Raw genomic sequence first — 22161 nt, 5'->3', positions numbered from 1 at the left:
TCTTCCTCTAACGTTCAACACAGAAGTCTCGTGTTTTCTATCTTTCCTCCGGGCTTGTTTCTATTCTTTCCTACATTATGCATTTAAAAACGTTCCACATCAAATCTCATCAGGTTTTGTTCTGCTCATCTATTTGAGGCTATTTTTCTTTCAGTTAAATTAATAACACCCATATGTTTGTGATCTCTACTCTTTTTCTTTTATTGTGCTTTAAGTCAAATTCACAATTCAAGTTAGTTTCTTATACAAAAATTTATACACACATTGTTATGTGACCCTAGTTGCTCTCCCTATAATGAGACAGCACACTCCTCCATTCCACCCTGGATTTCTCGTGTCCATTCAACCAGCTCCTGTCCCTTTTTGCCTTCTCATATTGCCTCCAGATAGGAGCTGCCCATTTAGTCTCATGTATCTACTTGAGCAAAGAAGCACTCTCTTCATGAGTATCATTTTATGTCTTATAGTCCAGTCTAATCTTTGATCTTCACTCTTGTTTTCCTTTATAGGTTAAATAGATCCAACTGGCCAGGCTGTGCAGCTTCCACTTCAACCCTACACCCATTCACACACACATATCCCCACATGCACACATATATACATGCGTTTTCACCCTTCACATGCGCTTTCCATCTCACACTCCACGCACCCACTTAAATACACATACACGTTCCCCTTTGCATGCATCTCGGACTCTCACCTACACACACCCACCCACAGGTACACACACACACTCCCCTTCACATGCATCTCCCACCCTCACTCTGTACACATCCACCCACAGATACACACATTCCCCTTCACATGTATCTCCTACCTTAGCCCTCCACGCACCCACATATTTCTCACATCCCCACCTCTCCACATATATCCACCTCCCCTCTACACCCATACACCTCCTCACCACACTCAACTTCACACAGATAGAAACACCTCCTTCACGCACACACCTCTCCACAATTACCCTACAAACACCCTTGCACCTCCCTGCACACCAGGTGCCCTTTACTTTCCTCACAGCTTCCCAGTGTATCCATTTCACACCACTGTGGGTGTTCACCACTGAGTCTTCCTGAGCTCAAGACTCAAGAAAAGTTTCCTCAGTTAGAAGACCCTGCACATCATACACGGTTTAGTGGAGTGGGTTCTTTTCTGGGAGCTGGGGAACTGAGTCTCAGCCCCACGTGTTCCCCACTGATGAAGGAATTGCAGTCACCTAGGACACCAACACTTCCCTCACCCTGCGGATTTCCACCACCTGCCTTCCCAGGGACACCCTTGGGATGTGTGAGCACGGGTTGGGGTTCTGGGAACTTCAGGAAAAAATAACTCGAAAGGACTCTTCCTTTCCTTTTCAGGATGGCACCAAAAATAAATTCCCGACTCTTCCCTCCCTGCTTATCCGTAGGAAGCTTCCTGCCTGCGTGCATCCATTGTGTGTGTGTGTGTGTGTGTGTGTGTGTGTGCAGACTTCCCTCTGGATTCGTGGAACCAACTTCCACAGTTTACACCTAATCCTACCAGACTCTCGTTTCCACAGACTCTTATCTCCTGGGAGAACTGGTCACATGTTGGCCTGCTTCCCTTCTAAGAAAACCTCTTCATGCCTTCCAGAACTGATCTGGGAGGCTTTGGCTGGGTAGCTAGTCTTTTCTCTAAAGGCGCCAGGGCACATTTCCGGACCCCACTGACATTTAGAAAATCTAAACATTCAAAAGCCTTTGCATGGCCTGTTTAAAATTAGCAATTAGTTGCTAAAGGTCTCTGTGATTCCCACAATGATCAGCTTTTCTGTAATTCTTTTTCCTAAAACACATAGTTACTCTTCATTTCCCATGCTCATTTCTGGAGCAGCTTTGCTCCAAGGGGAGGAAATCATTAATTGACTCATAGTAATAGGTCTGGGTGACATGAGTAACGAATTTCAAATACCACAACAAGCTCAGGAAAAGAGAAATTTGCTGAACAACCAGTCACTTTACCCATATGATTTCGTTTTAATTTTACCCTCAGAAGAGCCCCTGGTCAGCACAAATGGTTAAATGCTCGTCTACTAAGCCAAAGGTTGGCAAGTTGAACCCACCAAGAGGCACCTTGGAAGAAAAACCTGGCTATCTGCTTCTGAAAGGTCACAGTCATGAGAACCCTATGGAGCACTGTTCTGCTCTACGCACACTGGGTCACCATGAGTTGGAGGTGACTCGAGGTTTTACCCTCAGAGTACCCTGAAAGTAAAGGTATTGTGGTTCTGTTTTTACGGTTAAGAAAACTGTGATTCAACAAGATGAAGTAGCTTGCCTAAGGAGACTAGGCAATTGTTATGGATTGAATCGTGTCCCTCCCCAGATATGTGTTGGAATCTTAACCCCTATACCTGTGAAAGGAGCCCTGGCAACACAACGGTTAAACACTTGGCTTCTAACCGAAAGGTTGGCGGTTCGAACCCACTGGCCATTCCGTGGGAGAAAGATGTGGCAGTCTACTTCCATCAAGATTTATAGCCTTGGAAATGCCATGGGGCAGTTCTAGTCTGTCGTATGGGGTCTGTATGAGTCGGAAGCCATTGGAAATAGAGCTTTCTATATTACGTCAACAAGCCCATATGCAGAGTATGTGTCCTAAACCTAATCATTTCTGAGTTATAACAAGAGCAGATTAGACCAAGATGCAGGCACATAAGGGGAAGACAAACTCTACCTGAAAACGATGGAGGCAGATGATTCCATAAGTACAGAAACTGCAAAGACTGCTAGCTACTAGAAGTAGCTCTGGTGGTACAGTGGGTAAGTGCTCGGTTGCTAAATGAAAGGTCAACAGTTCAAACCCACTCGTCACTCTGTGGGAGAAAAGACCTGGTGATCTGCTCTTGTACAGATGACAGCCTAAAAATCCTATGGGGCTGTTCTCTGTCCTATAGGGTTGCTAGGGTTTGGAATCAACTCAACGGCACACAACAACAACAACAACAGAAGCTGAAATAGTGAAAGAAGGACCTCCTCCTAGAGTCACACGCTAAATTCGAACATCTAGCCTCCTGAACTGTAAGAAAATAAATTCCTGTTATTTAAAGTCACCCGCTTGTAATATTTGTGTTACAAAAAACCAACCAAAAAACAAAACCCATTGTCGTCGATTGATTTTGACTCTTAGCAACCCGATAGGACAGAACAGAACTTCCCACAGGCTTTCCAAGGCTGTGATCTTTATAAAAGCAGGCTGCCACGTTTTATTCCAGCAGAGCGATTGATGGCTTAGAACTGCCAGCCTTTTGGTTAGCAGCCCAGTGCTTAACCACTGTTCCACCAGAGTGCCTTATTTGTCTTATAACCAAAAAAAAAAAAAAAACCAAAAAACCCACTGTTATCAAGTTGATTCCATCACACCAGGCTGCTCCAGCCTGGGAATCTGGGAACAGAATAGAACGGCCTCCTAAACTAAAACTGAGGGAAACCCTATGGACTACATGTCAAGATGCAGCATGGACTACACTGAGATAGGGTCCCTGCTCTAATCCAGAGTAAAGGACCTACTGTGAGGCAGAAGGAAAAGCTGCCTTCAGATGGACCCAGGCCAACCAGCCCATCAGTCAAGAGCTGTCAGACTCTCGTCCTTCCCAGGAAGCAAGGTGCTTCCTCCTTTGAACCCTGAAGACTCACCACTTTTCTCAACATCACATGTGTATTGTCCCCACCACCAGCAGTAACAGAGCCACCACTTACTGTTTATTGCACATGACAGCCACTGGGTTCAGTTCTGAACAGGCATCCTCTCAGCCCCAGCAGCTGAGAGGGAGGGTCTCTCATGTATCCATTTTATATGGGGAGGAACTAAGAGCTGTAGGGGAAGTTACCCGAGGTCCCACCTTTAGGGAGTATCCAAGCCCAGATTCGGACGGAGGACTGCCTGGCTCCAGAAGCCAGTGCAGATTCACCACACCATTCAGAGTGGTGAATTTAATGAGATTTATTTGTCCTGACAGCCTTGCATAATTCAAAACTAAAGTTCCCGTAGGAATACATTTGGAGTAGGAGTCACATTCCAAACTTTTTCCATGAAGTGAGACTTTATGAATATTTTTATTTTGCATGTATTAGCATAGTGCTATACTCCATTGGCCCACAATGCAAGCCCCAGCTAGATCCCAGGACCTGGTTCCAGGGCCAAAGTCCTTCTCATCCCACCTCTGGTACCAGGCAGGTGCTCCAAAGGTAGCTCAGCCCTGAGTACTTCCAGTGGCTGCTCAAACCCCAGATGAAGCAAGGGAGGCTATAGGGCTCTACTGTTACAATTAGAATTTATACAAATAAAATGAACAACAATAACAAAAAAGTCCACTCTCCTGGCCTGCGATTCCTCCCTGCAGCCCTAAGAGGCAAGCTGTCTTATGTCTCTGACTGCCCCTTGGTCCTCTTTCAATTGCCTCATATGTATGCAAAAGCTGGGCAATAAACAAAGAAGATTGAAGAAGAATTGACGCATTTGAATTGCGGTATTTGGGAAGCATATTGAATATACTACGGACTGCCAGAAGAATGAACAAATCTGTCTTGGAGGAAGTACATCCAGAATGCTCCTTAGAAGCAAGGATGATGAGACTTTGTCTCACATGCTTTGGACTTGTTATCAGGAGGGACCAGTTCCTGGAGAAGGACATCACGCTTGGTAGAGGATCAAAAAAAGAGAAAGACTCTTGACAAGATGTATTGACACGTGTTGCAACAATGGGCTCAAGCATAACCATGATTGTGAGGATGGCACAGGACTGAGCAGTATTTCGTTCTGTTACACATAGGGTTGCTACAAGTCAGAACCAATTCGACAGCACCTGATAACAACAGCAGAGTTTGGTGAACAGAACTGAAGTCAGGTCTGAATGCTAGACTGTTTCCCTCTGAGCAGTGGAGGATCATGGTGAGCTGAAATCAAGCTGACAGATGGTCTCCTAACAAGAAGCAGAGTGACAGCTTTCAGAGGCCCATCCTAGCCATCCTCTTGTTGTTGCTCTATGCAAAGCAAATGCCACTGGGATGTGGACCCAGGCCCTGGGGGGCCAATCCGCCAGGTTGAGCAGGCTGCAGGGTGTGGTGCTTGGCAGGATGCCCTCCCCTCAGCCTGAACCCACCACCCCAGGATCCCTTGCTGATTTCATTAGCCCAGTCTTCATGCTAACGGAGAAGGCAGGGACTGTGGTTTTATACAGAGGGCATTGTAGTGGACCTGGCCTGAGAGGGTAGCCAGCAACTTCTGACTCTCCTTTAGAGCTGGCCTCAAACCCCTTGTCTAGACCAAAGGGGAGAAAGAGCATAGCCAGACCCTTGGGCTAAGGTCTCTCAATGCCCACCGGAAGCAAGACTCAGCCCTTAGCCCACAGTAGATCCAAGGCCACGGTGCATTTATGAGATATGACTAGTTCACTGGCGGTTTATGGAGAGATGGGAGAAAGATTCCCATGGCCAGAACCCAGCAGACATTTCATCATTAGATGTCCCTGTTCCTGCCCCATTCTTTTTCCATTCCAGGCACCTATTTACCCCCACCCCCATAGGTCTTACAATTTATAAAGAAATCCCTTCTATCATGCTAAAGGATTCATCTCTTGAACCTGATTTGCACATCTGACTAAAAAAAAGGGCTTGGTATTTAAGTAAACCAGAATCTATTATTCCCTTAGCACCTCCCTGGGTAGCTAATTTATCCTCAGACATCTTCAACTCTAATACAGTGGACTGAGGATGAGCATTTATGGACTGAGCCTTTATGGGCTGCTACTCCTTACAATACCAACTGGCCACTTCCTGCATCCTTTAAAAAAGTACAAATGCAAAACCGCTCTATTGGGCTATTTCCACAACCGTGACCACACAAAATTCCTGTATGGGAAAAAAATCTCACTGAGAATGATCTTATGGTCACACATTATAAAACATACAAAGAAAAGGATCTACCAATCCAGATTCTAATAGAATAATCTGAAACTTAAAATAAATATATTTAAAATAATTTAAGAAATCAAAAATGAAATAGAGACCATAGGAAACAAAAAGAAACCATGAAAACAGGGCAGGCTGACTTGAAAAACTATTACAAGAACTTTTAGAAATTATCAAAATATATCCCCCCCCAAAAAAACCCATTGCCGTCAAGTCGATTCTGACTTATAGCTACCCTATAGGACAGAGTAGAACTGCCCCACAGAGTTTCCAAAGAGATCCTGGTGGATTCGAACTGCCGAACCTTTAGTTAGCAGCTGTAGCTCTTAACCACTATGCCACCAGGATTCCCTCAAAATATACAGAGCCATTAAAATTTACAATGTAAAGGATGGATTGCACATCAGATTAACAGAACTGGAGACTTAAGTGAACAGAAAAACATATCAAGAAAATCCCCTGATATGCAGCACAGATGAATAAGCACTAGAAACTACAAAAGAGGGGTTATGAGACAAGAAGGCCAGAATGAAAATCTCCAACATACATCTAAAAGGATAGAGAGAATAGTGGTGCAGTAATATCAGGAGCAATTTTGGCTGAGAATTTTTTCAGAATTAAAGAAGAACCTTAATGGTCCAAACAAATAGCACACTAAACTTCCAAACAGGATAAGCAAAAATTAACCCAAACTCAGATACCTCATGGTGACCATACATGAAACAAAGAAAAGAGAAAATCTTAAACACAACTATAGAGAAACAACAGAGTACCTATAAAGGAATGACAGACTGACAGAGATGTCCTAACACTATAAAGAGATGCTAGAAGACAGAGGCATGATACCTTCAAAGTGCTGAGAGGAAATAACTGTCAACTTAAAATCCTATTTGTAGCTAATCTATAATTCAAGAGCAAGGGTGAAATTCAGACAATGACTTTAAGATTTTCTCATTCATGGGCCGACCTGAAAATAACTCTGTAGCATGTATTTCAGGAAAAAGGAAATTGAATCAACAAGGGTGGGTGAAATCCAAGAAACAATGGTGAGCACATAAGCCATTACTGAACTTGTGGGTAAACATACTTAAGTGTTGACTTATTTATAAACAATAACTGTGATAATAACGGCCACTTGGGGAAGGGTAAAAACAGGTGGAACTGAAATACTGGTCAACAATAATGTGGAAGATGGGAGAAGGTGGTGGACACTAAAAAATTCTAGGATTCTTGTTTCATTCTCCTTGTTAAATCATAGGTCACTGTTAAAATATAAGGGTAATGGAGAGACATACCATGTTCATGAATTAACAGACTCAATATAGTATGCATGTCAATTTTCCCCATATTGATCTATGGATTTAATGCATTTCCAATGAAGAGTCCAGCAGTTTTTTTTTTTTTTCCTGTAGGTATAGACAAGCTTATTCTAAAATTTATATGGAAAGGCAACTGAATTAGAACAGATCTAACAGTTTTGAACAAGAAGACTAAAGTTGGAAGAATCACACTACCTGATTTTAAGACTTAATAAAAAGCTGCAGAAATCAAGACAGGTGTGATATTGGCAAAGGGCTAGACACATAGATCAATGGAGCAGAAGAGAAAGTCCAGAAATAGACCCACACTAATATGACCAACTGAATTTTGACAATGCTGCAAAAACAGTACAATGGAGAAAAGATAGTCTTTTCAGCAAATGGAGCTGGAAAAATTGAATGTCCGTATGCAAAAAGAAAAAAACAAAACAAAAAACCTCAACACATACCTCACACTTATAATAAATTAACTGAAAATGGATCATAGATCTAAAAATCATTGTAAAACTATAAAATGTTTAGAAAAACACATAGGAGAACATGTCTGTGATCTGGGATTAGGGAAAAAGTTCTTAGATGTGGCACCATAAAGCATGATTCATAAAAGAATAAGTTGATACATTGAACTTTAATAAAATTAAAAGCTTTTTTCTCTGCAAATAATACTACCAAAAGAATGTAAAAGATAAGCTAAAGACTAGGAGAAAATACTAGCAAATTTCATGTCTAAAAAAGAATTTATATCCAGAATTACAAAAAACTCTCAAAATTCAGCAGTAAGAAAACAAACAACCCAACTGAGAAATGGGCAGAAGATCTGAACAGACACTTCATCAAAGAGGCAAGCAAATACATGAAAAGGTGTTCAACATCATTAACCACCAGGGAAATGCAAATTAAGACCACAGTAAGGTATTACTACATAAATAATGACAATGCTAAGTAATGGTGAGAATGTAGAGCAAGTAACTCTCAGACATTGCTGGTGGAAGTGCAAACTGGTACAGACACTTTAAAAAATAGTTTGTCAGTTTCTTAAAAATTTAAACATACACATATCATATGACCCAGCAATTCCACTCCTAGGTATTTGACCTAGGGAAATGAAAACTTATATTCCCAGAAAAAATCTATACACGAATATTTATATCAGCTCTATTCATAACAGCTACAGACTGGAAACAACACAAATGCCCTTTGACAGGTCAATGGATAGACCAAAAGTGGCGCGTCCACACAGCAGAATGCTACTCAGCAATAAAAAGGAGTAAACGACTGATGCATGCAACAACTTGGATGAACCCCAGATGCTACACTGAGTGAAAGCAGGCAGTCTCAAAGTATTATACACTGTATGATTCCGTTTATATGATATGCTCCAAACCCACAAAACCACAGTGATGGAAAACAGGACAGTGATCGCCAGGGTATAGAGTAGGTGTGACCGTAAAGGAATAGCACGAGGGGGATTTTTGGGGCGATGGAACTACTCCGTATCCCCACCTTGGTGGTTACAAAAATCTGTACATGTGTTTAAACTATTGTGTACCACCTGCAATTAAAAGTCAATTTTACTCTATAATAATTTTTGAAAGAGAATTTTGAAATTTAAGGATAACTAACAATGCATAATTCCAACAGTAAGAAGAAATAAAAAGTTGGACTAAAGAAATAGGCCACTAGAAGGAGAAATATATACAGATAAGCAACAGGCTTAAAAGCGTACCAACTGCAGGGCAGTGTCTCCCTCTGGGGAAGAAGTGAGGCGTCGAGAGGGAGGTAATGTTTTATACAGGTTTTTTAAAAGCGGTATCTGAAGGAAAATTGCTAAATTTTGATGGTCAGTACTTGGGTGTCTTATTATTTTCTTGACTTAGCTGTAGTTTGAATTTTTCTGGTCAAAAAAATAGTTTTTAAAGGAAAGGGAATTTAATACTATGTTTTTTTTTTTTTTTTACAAATCTCATAAAATCCTCACACATTTCACCCTGCCACAGGACACATCACTAAGAACCCAAGGTACAGTGTCATAGAAGCCTAAGAGTCGGGATACTTGAGCCTCTCTCTTTCTAACTGACCGTGTGTCCTTAGGAAAGCTATTGGATGTCTTTGGGCACTGTGTCCTTGTCTTATTCCTTTTCTTTCCCCTTCACGGTGTCCAGAGAAATCAGATGAGGGCATAGGATAAGAGTGCACTGTAACCTGAAGAATGATGGACAAACGCGCAAATACCAGGGACTGTTAAATGATTAATTATCCACAGATCTCGTCACATTCATCGCTTTAACCTTCCTCCCGCCAAGCCCCATTGCAGGCGCTGCTCACAAGTATCCCCAGGCAGGGGATCTTGGATCATTCCAGGCGGTAAAGCCCAGGGAATCAGAGCAGGAGAGAAGTCACGCGCCTTCCTCAACAAGCCAGAGCTCAGATAGCTGCTCCATGTCTTTACATCCTGCAGTATGTTCTGAGCTTCAGATGAGCTTGGTGGAGAAGCCAAACAATAAAAGCCAAGGAAGCACGGCCCAGTGGAATGGAATTGTCCCAGAAGCACGCCACTAACTTCGTGAGATGTCTGCTCATTTCTTATGGCCCTGAAGCAGAGGCAGGAGGCCACTCACCGACGTTGGCCAAGGTGTACTGGTAAGGCTCTGAAAGGAAGTGTGGGAGGGTGAGGAAGAAGGCACCTGCAGCCAGGAGGAGGCCCCCAATGCCAATCACCCGTGGACGGTGCACCCGGCTGCCGAAGTAGCTGACAAAGATGATAAGGATGGCATTGCTGATCTGCGGAGAGAGAGAGAGGGGCCGAGTGAGACCAGAAACCCTGTCTTCATCCACCCACAGAGCAGACCTGACTACACCCCGTCCGGGAAAACTGGAGAGGCAAGAGGATGCCCGGTGTCAGCTGGGGTCCGGGCAGAGCTGTGGTGTCAGACCTGCCCACAGGGCCTCCAACATGTGAATCCAGCTTTCTCTCTGGGGCCAGAAGCCTTTCCCTGCCTGAGCCTGAGAGACCAGCCCTGGGGAATTACCCGAAGACTACGGAAAGCTCACAGCCTAAACTTAACTGTTTTAGGACCAAACCCTTTAAGGCAAAATCCAAGAAGCCTCCAATTCTGGCTGGCTCCTAGGAACAGTAAAATGTTCCCTAATTAGAGTCTTTGGTAGTCAATAACAACAAAGCAACATGCACTACCTCGTTTAACCATACAGTATCCCTCCATTTACAGGTGACAAAATTGAGGCTCAGAATATTAAGTAGTTTGCCCACATCCGTGAGGTTAGGAGGTGGTCAGTCCAAGGCTTAAGCACAGAATGGCCTGACTTTAAAGCCTTGAGTCTTAAATAGACAGGTGTCTTAGAGAAGTGGATCTCTGCCCCAGTTCTGCTGCTAAGCGGTCTCTGTCCCTCGCTGGGCCTTTTCCACTTCTGTAAACTGAGGGATGGGGATGAAGTAAGCCCATGTCCTTAAGCTCCTGTTGTGCCCCACTCAGAGCCAGGGAAGGAACAGGAGGCTCAGCTTGAGGAGCAAGGTCTTGAATGGGAACGGGGGTGCAGGCAGGTCTCTGATATGTCACTGTCCAAAGGGATGATACTCTACCCCAGAACGCAAGGTCATCTGGACTAGAGGACTTTTGAATGTCAGCAGCCATAGCCCCCGCCCTGCCCACACCACAGTCTCCTTCCAGCTGAAGAAGCAGGTGTTTCTCTCAGGAAATCGAGGCTAGAGTCTTCGTAGATGGCTTTTGCTAAAGTCCCCAATGACCTCCTTATTACTAAGTTACAGGTCCATTCTCAGCTCCCTTCTTATTTGATCTCTCATCATTTGACTCAGTTGATCATTTTTCTTTCTTCCTGAAACACTTCTTTCACTGAGTTTGCATGACACTGCTTCTCCTAGTTTTCTTCCTGTCTCCCTGGCTGCTCCTTCTCAGTCTCCTTGGCTGGTTCTCCCTCATCTCCTGATCGCTCAACGTTGGGCCTAGAGCTTAAGCCTTGCACCTCAGCTCTTGTCTGGATGGTCTAATCCAGGCTCATGGATTTACATGCTCTACATGTGCTTTGAATTCTCACAGACTTAACACATCCAAAACTTCACTTCTCATGGTCCCCAGATCCCGGCCTTGCCTTTGTATCTCCTCATCTTAGTAAACAGCACCTCCATCCTCCCAGCGGCTCATGCAAAACACCTGAGCATCATCCTTGACTATTCGTTCACACCTACAACCACTTCATCAGCAAATCCCATTTGCTTGACCTTCAGTACCAGTCCAGAAGTTGACCACTTCTTACCACCTCCCCCTGTACCACCCCGGTCCAAGCCACCAGCATATTGTGTCTGAATTAATGCAGTAGCTAACTGGCTGGTCTCCCTGCTTCCACCCTTGCCCCAGAACAGTCTATTCTCCATTCAGCAGCCAAAGTGGTCCTGTCGAAATGTCAGACCAATTCCCTCTGCTCAGTCCTCCAATGGGAAAAGGCAAAGTCCTTCCCAGAGCCTCCAGAGCCCTACACATTTCTCCCCTCTCCTGTTACCTCTCTGATCTCCTCTCTTACCTCTTTTCCTCCCCTCCTTCCACTCCAGCCACTCTGCCTTCTGGTGCTCCTTCAATAATACATCTCTGAAGGAGCAGGTGGATTCCCTCCTCAGGGCCTTGTATATGCTGCTCCGGCCTGGACTGCTCTTCCCTTACGTGTCCGCAGGGCTCCCTTCTTTTCTAACCAGCTTCAGACAGCTGCTCAGATTTAACCTTCTTATTAGGATCTTCTCCTATCTCCTTATTTAAAATTCAGCCACCACCCCCAATTTGGCCCCGTGCACCTTTTTCCCATCACATCTTTGTTTTTCTTCATACCACTTATCATAATCTGATCTGCCATATGTTTTATTTATTTCTGTAAATGGGTGTCATATTAGTCATCAGAATATAAGCTCTATATGAGCAGAGATTTTTGTTTGTTCATTCCTGTATTCCTAGCACCTAGAATAGTGCCTGACACATAGTAAGTGTCCTTTAAATATTGGTTGGGCAAATGAATGAATGTGTAAATGGTAAACTTTGTCAAAAGGATACAGTTGCCCAGGAGACCCCTCTTTAATAGCACAAGTAAGATGGCTTCTGATTTACAAAGAGAAAGGGGAGGAGCAGGCGTGTGAGGAGGAAGGCCAGCCCGAGCTAGGGAGTTGCTCCAGGTGGTTCTAGAACATTCAGAAACCTGTATCTGGAAAGAAAGCTTTATCCTTTTGCTTCTTAGATTTTATTCATTTCCTTCTTGTTTCCTCATAATTTTTCACAAGTTGATTGTAAATGTCAGAGCATATCAGCTATGCTAACTGAAGCTACCTGACTTTAAAATGTCTGAGTGAGGGATAGTGGAGGGAAGGAAGCACTGGGGTGTCCAGACCACCACCACCACCCACCCCACCCCCGCCATCCAGAGGGGCCATTCCAGCACTCTCCTGAGGCCTGAGCTTGTATTCAGAGGGAAGCTGGACCTCCATAGGTGTCATGGATGAAGCTGGCTTACGGCCTTAGTTTCCAAACCTTTCTCCCAATATAAAAAAAAAAAAACCCCAATATGAGGCTGTTATAGGTGAGGAGAGGAGGGCCTCTGCAGCCCAGGCCTTAGCCCATCCCCAGCCCCTGGAAACAAACCAACAACAACCCAAACCCATTGCCGTCAAGTTGATTCCAACTCATAGCGACCCTATAGGACAGAGTAGAACTGCCCCATAAGGTTTCCAAGACTGTAAATCTTTACGGGAGCAGACTGCCACATCTTTCTCCCATAGAGTGGCTGGTGGGTTTGGACCACTGACTTTTTGATTAGCAGCCTAGTGCTTAACCACTGTGCCACCAGGGCTGTTTCCAATGGAATGGCCCCTAAAGCAGCTCTGTGGATTTCCTGTTGGGCCATTTGAAAGCTGTTACAAAGCCTATTTGTAACACATCACTGCTTTTTAATATCTCAAACCAAAGTGGCATCAGGTCAAACTGGTGGGAATGCATTAAGGTTGGAGGGGCTCTAGGGCTCCCACTGACTTAGTCTACTCAGCCCTGGCCTTTAATCACAGACAAGAGAAGGCGCTGCTTGCACAGGGCCAAGACGCCACATGTCTTCTGTCAGCTGAACTTCCTTCTGCTGCTGGTCATTCATACCAGCCTACATGGACCTTTTACTCCACCTATTGGCCCCCATAAGACTTTAAGACTGTGAGCTGCACCTGAAGGCTGACGCCCCCGGAGGGTTGCTCACCCAGGCTTCTGGTAGGCAACCTCCTTATAGTCTGTGGTGCCTTCCATCCTGCACTCAAGCAGCTGCCAAAGTCTGCCTTTTTCTTTTCGGTATCTCTGGGATCCTTCATTCCTTCAACGTCTTAAGTCTAGTGCAGCTGCTGATTCGTTGATGAACTGTTTCCTGTCTCCAGAGTTGCCTGGTCACCTCTTCCATAATGAGACTTTCCATCCCTCCCTGGCTTTGCTCAAGAAGCCATGACTGCCAAAAAAGCAGGGACTTTCATGCCCAACCTTCTGCTTGCCCTTTAAGGGTCCCTGCTTTACTACTTGGCCTGTTTCTAAATGCAACGGTCAGAATCAACAGGGGTGTGGAAAGTCCTTTGGCTGAGTTCCTGTCTTACCTTCTCCACACACTCACTCATGCACCTTTTCCACATACATTGACACAAATACATACTCAGACACACAGATTTAGACATGCACAGACACAAATACACAAGTAGATGCAAGCATACACACACATTGTCACACACAGAGAGACAAACACACAGGCTTGTTAGGTCACAGGAATGAACTTTCTTATGTTATTTGCCTCCAATCATGACCATAAGCATGATCTGAAACCAGGTTGTTGTAAAGCTCATCTGAGTTTGGGAAAGAGAAGATTATTTAATGGATGAATTATTTTCATTTTTGATTGAGCCATAGCCTTGTTTGAAATGTTATTCCCCTTATTCGCCTAAACAACCTCCCATCATGTACCAGCTGGCCACTCCCTACCCCCTGAAGAAGCCAACTGTTTCTGGGACTACATTTTTGCTCCAGGGATAGGGACAATATGAATGAAAATTTACTCATGGAGAGATGATAGAATATACCATCATATGGGGCTGAGGTGGTAGGGAGGGTTCACCTTACCTGCCAGTTCTGATTTTAATCAGTAGACGTACCTAGAATACTGTGTTGAGAAGGATTCAGAGTCTGCGTCTGGATTCAGCAGGAAAGAAGACTGTGGTAGATTAGTGATGCTTGCCAGGGCCATGGGTTAGCACTGTGATGACACAAATGTCAGAGATTTGTTTTCCCTAATGTCTGTCAGGAGGGAGGACAACACGTGCCATGGTCATTATCAAAGGCTGTTATGGATTGAATAGTGCCCTCCCCTACAAATATGAAATTTTAGCCCCTATACTTATGGTTGTAACTCTGCTTGGAAATAGTGTTTTCTTTGTTATGTTAATTACGTCATGCTGGAGTAGGGTAGGTCCTAAACCTGATCACTTCTGAGTTATAAAAAGACTAGAAAAGACACAGAGACACACACACAGGGGAAGACAGATGCCACGTGAGGATTACAAGTCAAGGAACCAAGGAACTCCCAGGGCACCCAACAAGAAAGGAATCTACACAGCCAAGACCCTGATTTGGACTTTCAGCTTCTAGAACTGTGAGAAAACAACTTTCTGTTCTTTAAAGCCACTCACATGTGGTACCTGTGTTACAATAACACTAGGTAAGTAAGACACAGGCCCACTTTTGGGAGGGAGCATTCTGTGTGAGGGGTGCCAGGTTCTGTCCTGAAGAGAACAATCTACAGGGTGAGGTAGACCTAATCACTGCACATCACAGGAAGTTCAGGACACAGACACACATCAGATGGAGACACACTTGAGTATACACACACACAGACACACACAGTTACACAGACAGTCAAACACACAGATGCATACATACAGAAAGCAGTATAGGCACACATGTGGGCCTGGGAGTTCAGAGCAGGGGGTCTGAGGCCTGTCAGGCCAGCAAGGACAACTCAGGACACAGGGTTGTACGTGTATATGTACATGTATGTCACAGGTGTAGGGGAAATAGCTTGTGTTGGGCAAATGCTGTGCAGAGACAGCACCCATAGAGATTCCACTGAAGCGTTAGGCAATGCGACTTCTTTGCATAGAGCAGAGCTGTGGACCAGGGGTTGGAGGAGGTGTGGTAGAAGAGGTAGGGTGGGGAGTCATATGGCAGCCATCAGATGGACCTGGGTTCAGATCCTGGAGGCACTATGCTCATGACATGTGGCTGCTGACCTGGCATGGATTATTAGCCTTTCTGACCCAGGCTTCCTTCCCTGAAAACATGAATATGAAGAGGTTCTTCCTCTTAGGACTGCAGAGGGGACCTGACACAGGTGAGGGGCTCCTGTGTGGCCACCAAAGCCAGAGGAGGAGCGAAGACCAAAGCCACGTGTTCAGCTGAGTAGCAGGCTAGGGGAAGGGAGATTGAAAGGTGATGGAGGGGGTTTTAAGAGACATCCCATCTTCTTGTACAGCTCCGTCATAGCCAGAGCTGTTCTGGGGGAGCCTCATATCTCTGAATTGCTGCATCTACCTGATTTCACTACGTTAAGGGATGGTCCAATCATGCTCCAGAGGCACAGCTTGGCTCCCAGAAGGGTGAAGCCACTGCCTCCATCCAGGAACAGTGGGCCTCAGGAAAGAGAAGAGGGAAGCCGGGTCTGGCGCCCCATCTCCACACCATGAAGCCACTGATGCTACAGCCGTGATGGCGAGTGGGATGCATCCCATCCCTCTTTCTCCCCAGCTTCCAGCGACTTCTGGCAGACTCTGCCCTCTGACCTCCCACCCCCTGCCTCTTGGCCTACCCTACCCTCCTGTAACTTTGATATGGAGTCACTGGTGGAGAGTGTGAAATGGCCTCATCCATGTTGCTGGAAGGTCACAGAGATCTGACCTCATCCGTGAGTCAGGTGTGCTTAGCAGCCCTGGCTCATGTAACATTTGCAAGACTGGAGCTGCCTGGACCTGGGGCTGCTATCCCACTTGAGTGCCTAGGGCTTATCTCTCCGTGCATGGAGATGGGTCTGAGGCCACACAAATTCTTGGGCTACCGTGGAACTCAATTAAATGCACAAAGTTTGGAGGTAGATAGACTTGCACACCTTGGGCAAGCCACTTGCACTTACTGAACCTCATTCTTTTCATCTGTCAAGTGGGGTTGAGCAGGGTACCCGCTGGAAGAGCTGCTGAGGCCCTGAGGTCAGGTGCGGGAGGCTCTCAGCACAGTGCCTGGTGCATGCTAAGGCCTCACGGACTGTGCCTGCTGGTTCAGACTGTTTCCATTCCCTGAGTCCCCAGGCAGAGAGAGGATTGCACCCCATTTGCACATCCCAGCCCCCATTCCCCTTTCCTGGATCCCATGACTAGGAAAGGCCATAGGTGGGCTCTGCTGAATCAGTACCTCCTGCTTACCTCATTCAAACTGGAAATGAGACCAGAGGAAGAACTGGAGAGGCCGAAGCGCTTCTCAATGGTAGTGAGGCTGCTCTTGAAGTAGGCACTGTACAGGAGCTGGCAGAGCTGTAGAAGACCATGGCAGAGCACGAAGACCTGGGGGCACAGAACAGGAGCCCCGTCAGACTTCTGGACAGCCAGCACTGGCCACCCTCCCGGCCCTCCACTCCTAGACCCCAGCAGCCTGGTGTGGATCCTCCTCCATTCAGTCTCGCTGGCCTTTGCTTCCTCACCTGTTACATGGGCAACACCTACTTCACAGGGTGGCCTGGAGGGTGAAAGGAGACCATTGGTGTATTTCAGCCCTCAGGAAGCGTTCAGTAAGTGTTAGCTGCTACTATCATTACTGCCATTCTTATCACTGTTATAAATGGCCCAGGAAAACCAAGATCACGAGCCCAGTGGTGCAAAGGTTAAGTGCTCAGCTGCTAACTGAAAGGTTAATCGGCTCTGCTGGAGGAAGACCTGACGATCTGCTCTCATAAAGATTACAGTCAAGAAAACCTTATGGAGCAGCTTTATTCTGTTACATGGGGTCGCTATGAATTGAAATCAACTCAACGCACCCAACAACAAAGCCAAGACAAGGATTGGAGAATTACCACCAAAAGAAAGACTAGACTTATCAGCCATCAATTCGCCACCTCGGATTTCTTCTCCAGTGGGCTGCTGGTCAGCTGTAGGGTCTATCCTCCCTCCTATGCCCTGCAAGGGCTGAGCACTACTCTCCATCCAGTTCAGACCACTCCCAGGCCCACACAGAAGCACTTGGTCACACTGCTCCCCTGTCCCCTTCTCTTGATGTGTCCCTCATTCCCCTCTCCCTCATTAATACCCATCCTCCAAGGCCCACTTATATTGCCCCAGTTAAGCCCCATGATGCTGACCCCAAACCACCTGGTTAGAATGAATGTTTCCCTCCTCACTTCCTCACTTGTTATGGCCTCTTATCAGAGGTATCTTGGGGAGCTTGGCTGCTAACCAAAAGGCTGGCAGTTGGAATTTGCAAGCTGCTCCTTGGAAACTCTATAGGGCAGTTCTACTCTGTCCTACAGGGTCACTATGAGTCAGAATTGACTTGACTGCAACAGGTTTGGTGGGTTTTTTTTTTTTTTTGGCTTTCATCAGAGTATCTGTGATTGTGCTTGCTCCTCTCCTGGATGGATGATAACGGCTTCAGGGAGGTAGCTGAGGCCCTTTGTCTTTGTAACCTACCTCCCTGCTCACCTAGCCCTATGGGTACATGGAAATGTGAATCCTCAGTTATGGGGACAGATACACAGCAGGGAGGGAGGGAGAGAGGTTTGATGGTTTGGAGCAGGAAGGCTCAGGGCCCGGAGTCCCACCTTCCTGAACATCCCCTGGAAGGTGTTCCTTCTGGAGACCACACTTTTCCTCCAGGGAAGGGTGGGGTACCATTCCGTTTCATAGTCTGCCAAAGCTCTTCCCTTAACTGAAGAACTGGCATCTCAGGAGAGCAACTGAGGCTCCACCTTCATTTCCTTTTCCTCCCAAAGTTGTGCCTGGCCCCTCCACAGGGATCAGAGCTAATGTTTCCTCTTCTACCTGATAGGGCGGAGCATTTTCAGGGCCAGCTTGGAGCTTCTGACAGGGCCCAGCCCTCACTGCCTGCACAGGCATTCATACTTGGAGGCCTCTAAATCTGAGCTAAGTGAAACCACGAAAATAGATCCCCCTCCAAACTGCTCCCTGCCCCTGATCCCACGCTGCCACCACCTTTTCACCCAGTGATGGGAGGAAGTGAGCCAATTGCAGGCAGAGGTGGCACTCTTCTGCTTTGTTTGGGTTTATATATTGGGATTCATCCTAACCTTTTATTTGAACCAAAGGTTTCTACTGATAAAAGTATTTTGGAAAATGATCTAGTCCTACTCTCTTTTCACAAATGAGGAAACTGAGGTCTAGAGAAAGGGGACCAGAGTGCCTAGCATAGCGCCCTGCATGAAGTAGGTATTTCTGGGCTTAGGTGCTAGTTGCTTGAGATGTTCTGGGCCCGCCTGTCACACAATTGTGTGGCCTTAGCACATTTTCGTCCTCTCAGGGCCATGGTTTCCCCAACTGTGAGCTTGTGGGGCTACATCAGTGGCTCTTAAGTCAGCTTTGATTTAGAGTCACCTGATCAGGGTGGGGGTGGGGAGTGTCTTCAGAACACACAGGCGGCCCAGATCCAGACCTGCCAACTCATATTCCATGGGGTGAAGCCCAAAACGCATATCTTGGCCAAGTTCCTCCAGCAGAATTTCATGGAGAACTGTAACTTAAAATCATTGGCCAAGAGGAAACTTCTCAGCTCTAACAATCTATGTGAAGGATTAGGAAAACAAGACAAAAACAAAACAAACGTTGTTGTTGTTATTTACCTCACTGTTGACTCCAACTCATGGTGACCTTATGTATAACAGAACGAAACGTTACCTAGTCCTGTGCCATCTTCATGATAATTGGTAAAACAAACAGCGATATTCCCTGATCTGTAGGCATTTCTACCATAAGGTATAAGGGAACACAAGAGGCACGGAGCCAGGCTAATGGGGATGTAGCAGAAGATAGTAATGGGTTTCATCAAGGTCCAATGTTCTTCCATGGACACAGGGCATCAAAGCACACTCAAGCCCAGATTCCCTGGTCCAGATCAGATCCAGAAAACAGGCTACTTGATCTCGAATGCCTTGCCAGATGTTCTGCTCATCCCATAACAGCTAATGCCCCCATAACTCTATCTGGAGTTTCTTTTTCTACACACAGCACCCTTTCTGCACACTTTCATGGGAAATCCCATTTGCCCATAGGATGATACCACCTAAATCTCAGTTCCTCACTTAGAACTTTCCCTAGAGCTTTACACTCAGGTCCACCGCACTGTCTGCTGGACGTGTCCACCTGGATACTCTCAGACCCCTCAGGCTAGTTACTCCTCAGATGGGACTCATTTCTTTCCCCCCTCAAACTACAACTCTTTTTCCTTCATCCCCTGTCACCTTCATTCAGTCTCCCAAAACAGAAGCCAGGAATTCTCCTAGATGCCCCTTGTTCCTCACTCTCCACTCCCTGGCATTTGTTCCACTGTTGAGCCCTGTGATTTCTTCTCAAAAGAAAATAAAGATATGTTATATGGGATATATTATCGCCTTTAAAACAGCACACCACCATTCCTCACTCTCTTTTATTTCTTCTTTATAACATTTATTGCTTCCTAAAATTACATCATGACTTGATTACTTATTTCTCAACATCTCCTTCGCCAGAACGTAGACCTCATGAAGGCAAAGACGATGTGTGTCTTTAGGACACCAATATCCCCCGTGCCCAAAACAGTGTCTGGTCCATCACAAGAGCTCAATCGTTGTTGAATGAGCAAATGTGGCTTTAAAGTACTCTATGAACCCATGCTCCAGAATATACATCCATCAGGGTAGCCATTCCGGGAAGCTGCACATTCATTCCAATAATCTGTCCTGTTCATTTCTGATTCCCCTTCTGCATTGCCTTCAATGAATATATAAGCCACACAATCTACCAGAAATGAAACAGGATTTTAGCTTAGTTGCCTCTCTTAATCGACTCTAAATCACAATCCAAACTAAAAACTTAAAGATTAATATCTCTGTATGAAGGAATTTTTTGGGGTGGTGAAAATATTCTATGTTTTGATTGTGGTGCTATTTACACAGGTGTTGTCACAACGCAACAAACCTTTAAAATCTGTGTGTTTCATTTTATGTAAACTATATCTCAATGAAGTTGATTAAAAAATTAATTAAAAAAAGATTTGTAGGCCATGAAAGGTATTCAAAATAATGTTCTAAGGTTTTGAAGGGAATTCCACAATCAGTTTTATTTATTTATTTATAATGTTATAAGCAATGGCAAGGTCATGGGAATAAGTTTGTTTATTCAGGGCGCCTACTTTGAAAGATTGAAAATGTGTGTAAAATGCATATAAAGTTTGTGGTGTATGCATGTGAGTGCTAAAGTGACACGTGTCACTTCAGGTACATCTTGTAGAAGAAAGCTAGTAGAGAAATCCCACGCCAGGGGAATAACATTACTGTGAGGTGGGGTGGGAGGGTTCTCATAGTTTTAAATGTGAAGGAAATGCTCACAGCCCCATCTTTCTCTAATCCCAACATATGTAAAGAGGGAGGTTGGAGAGGAAGCCAGGAAATTGGAGTAACTATGAAGATCTTTCTTCTAATAAAGAGAGAAATTTTTACCACCTGTGCCAAAGAGCTGGAAACCCTGGTGGTGTAGTAGTTAAGTGCTACGGCTGCTAACCAAGAGGTCGGCGGTTGGAATCTGCCAGGCGCTCCTTGGAAACTCTATGGGGCAGTTCTACTCTGTCCTATAGGGTTGCTATGAGTCGGAATCGACTTGACGGCAGTGGGTTTGGTTTTTTTTTGGTGCCAAAGAGCTAAGAAAGGCTGGAAAGATGCTGAGATCCCAAGTGGGTGGGGCCCCAGGCCTGAGTCAAGCTTCAGGGATAGAGGCATGGGTATGACAACTAAAAAAAAAAACTGTAAAGGGCAAACCGAAGGAAAAGGAGAGAAACCCTCACAGTTCAGGATGAATGAGAAAGGGCCAAGGGGCAGCCTGGAAGTGGTCACTTCACTCTACATGTTTTATGATCTTCTTTTCCAAATTAAACATTGAAATTATGGACCTGAGGTGTCTAACCATGGTATAGGGACACTAAGCAGAAGTTCTGAAATGTGATCCCCATAGAGTTCTTACCTATTTAGTGCCTGACTTTCCTGTTGACCAACACTGATTGTGTCTACACTCATCCTGGGAAAGGTAAAGCTCTAGGGATTTACCTGATACCTTTATGTCCCCTCAGGTGCGACTTCTCTGTGGTGATTCAATATATTGAGGGGGCTCAAGAGTGGGAAGAAAACAATTCAGGAGCCAGAGATGGGGGTAGACTGAGACACATGACTAGTGACCTCTGTTTGGAAAAACTGCTTCCATCCCTAAATGGTAGCTGTCAGCTTTCCCAGATAGGAATATTTAAATGGAACAATTCTCCCAAAGGAAGAGGGCAGGGGAGGTTGGGGGATTTAGTTCACTTATACCTACATCTTCTACCCCTCTCCCCACTCCTCACAATTTTGCTATCAGTATTTTTATTACTTTTGGATAACTTTATTTTATAGCTGGGAGCCAGAAAGAACAAGGCTTCCCTTCTAGATGCAAACACCCACACTAGCTGATAGTTCCCTCGATTTGTAGAGAGAAGGTCCCTCGCGGTTCCCCTGGGGTAAAGAACTTTTCTGTCTTAATCCCTCAGTGTTTATGCTTTCAGTCACAACTGCTGATTCTAAATCTGTTGCCTCTCCAGGGTTGTGCC

At 45.3% G+C, this 22161-nt stretch overlaps 1 protein-coding gene across 1 annotated transcript in view; it reads right to left on the bottom strand.

Annotated features, from left to right (window-relative positions):
- The window catches only part of SLCO2A1 (solute carrier organic anion transporter family member 2A1), a 112532-nt gene that overhangs the window by 42363 nt on the left and 48008 nt on the right, over positions 1-22161 (bottom strand). The window contains exons 3-4 of the mRNA XM_049870597.1: positions 16752-16889; positions 9868-10030 (exon numbers count right to left, since the gene is read on the bottom strand). Of these exons, the coding sequence (XP_049726554.1) occupies positions 9868-10030; positions 16752-16889 (301 nt within the window). The remainder of the gene's footprint in view (positions 1-9867; positions 10031-16751; positions 16890-22161) is intronic.

This window comes from Elephas maximus, chromosome 26 (assembly GCF_024166365.1).
Source record: "Elephas maximus indicus isolate mEleMax1 chromosome 26, mEleMax1 primary haplotype, whole genome shotgun sequence".
Taxonomy (NCBI): Eukaryota; Metazoa; Chordata; class Mammalia; order Proboscidea; family Elephantidae; genus Elephas; species Elephas maximus.
This window is presented reverse-complemented; position numbering and strand designations above follow the sequence as displayed.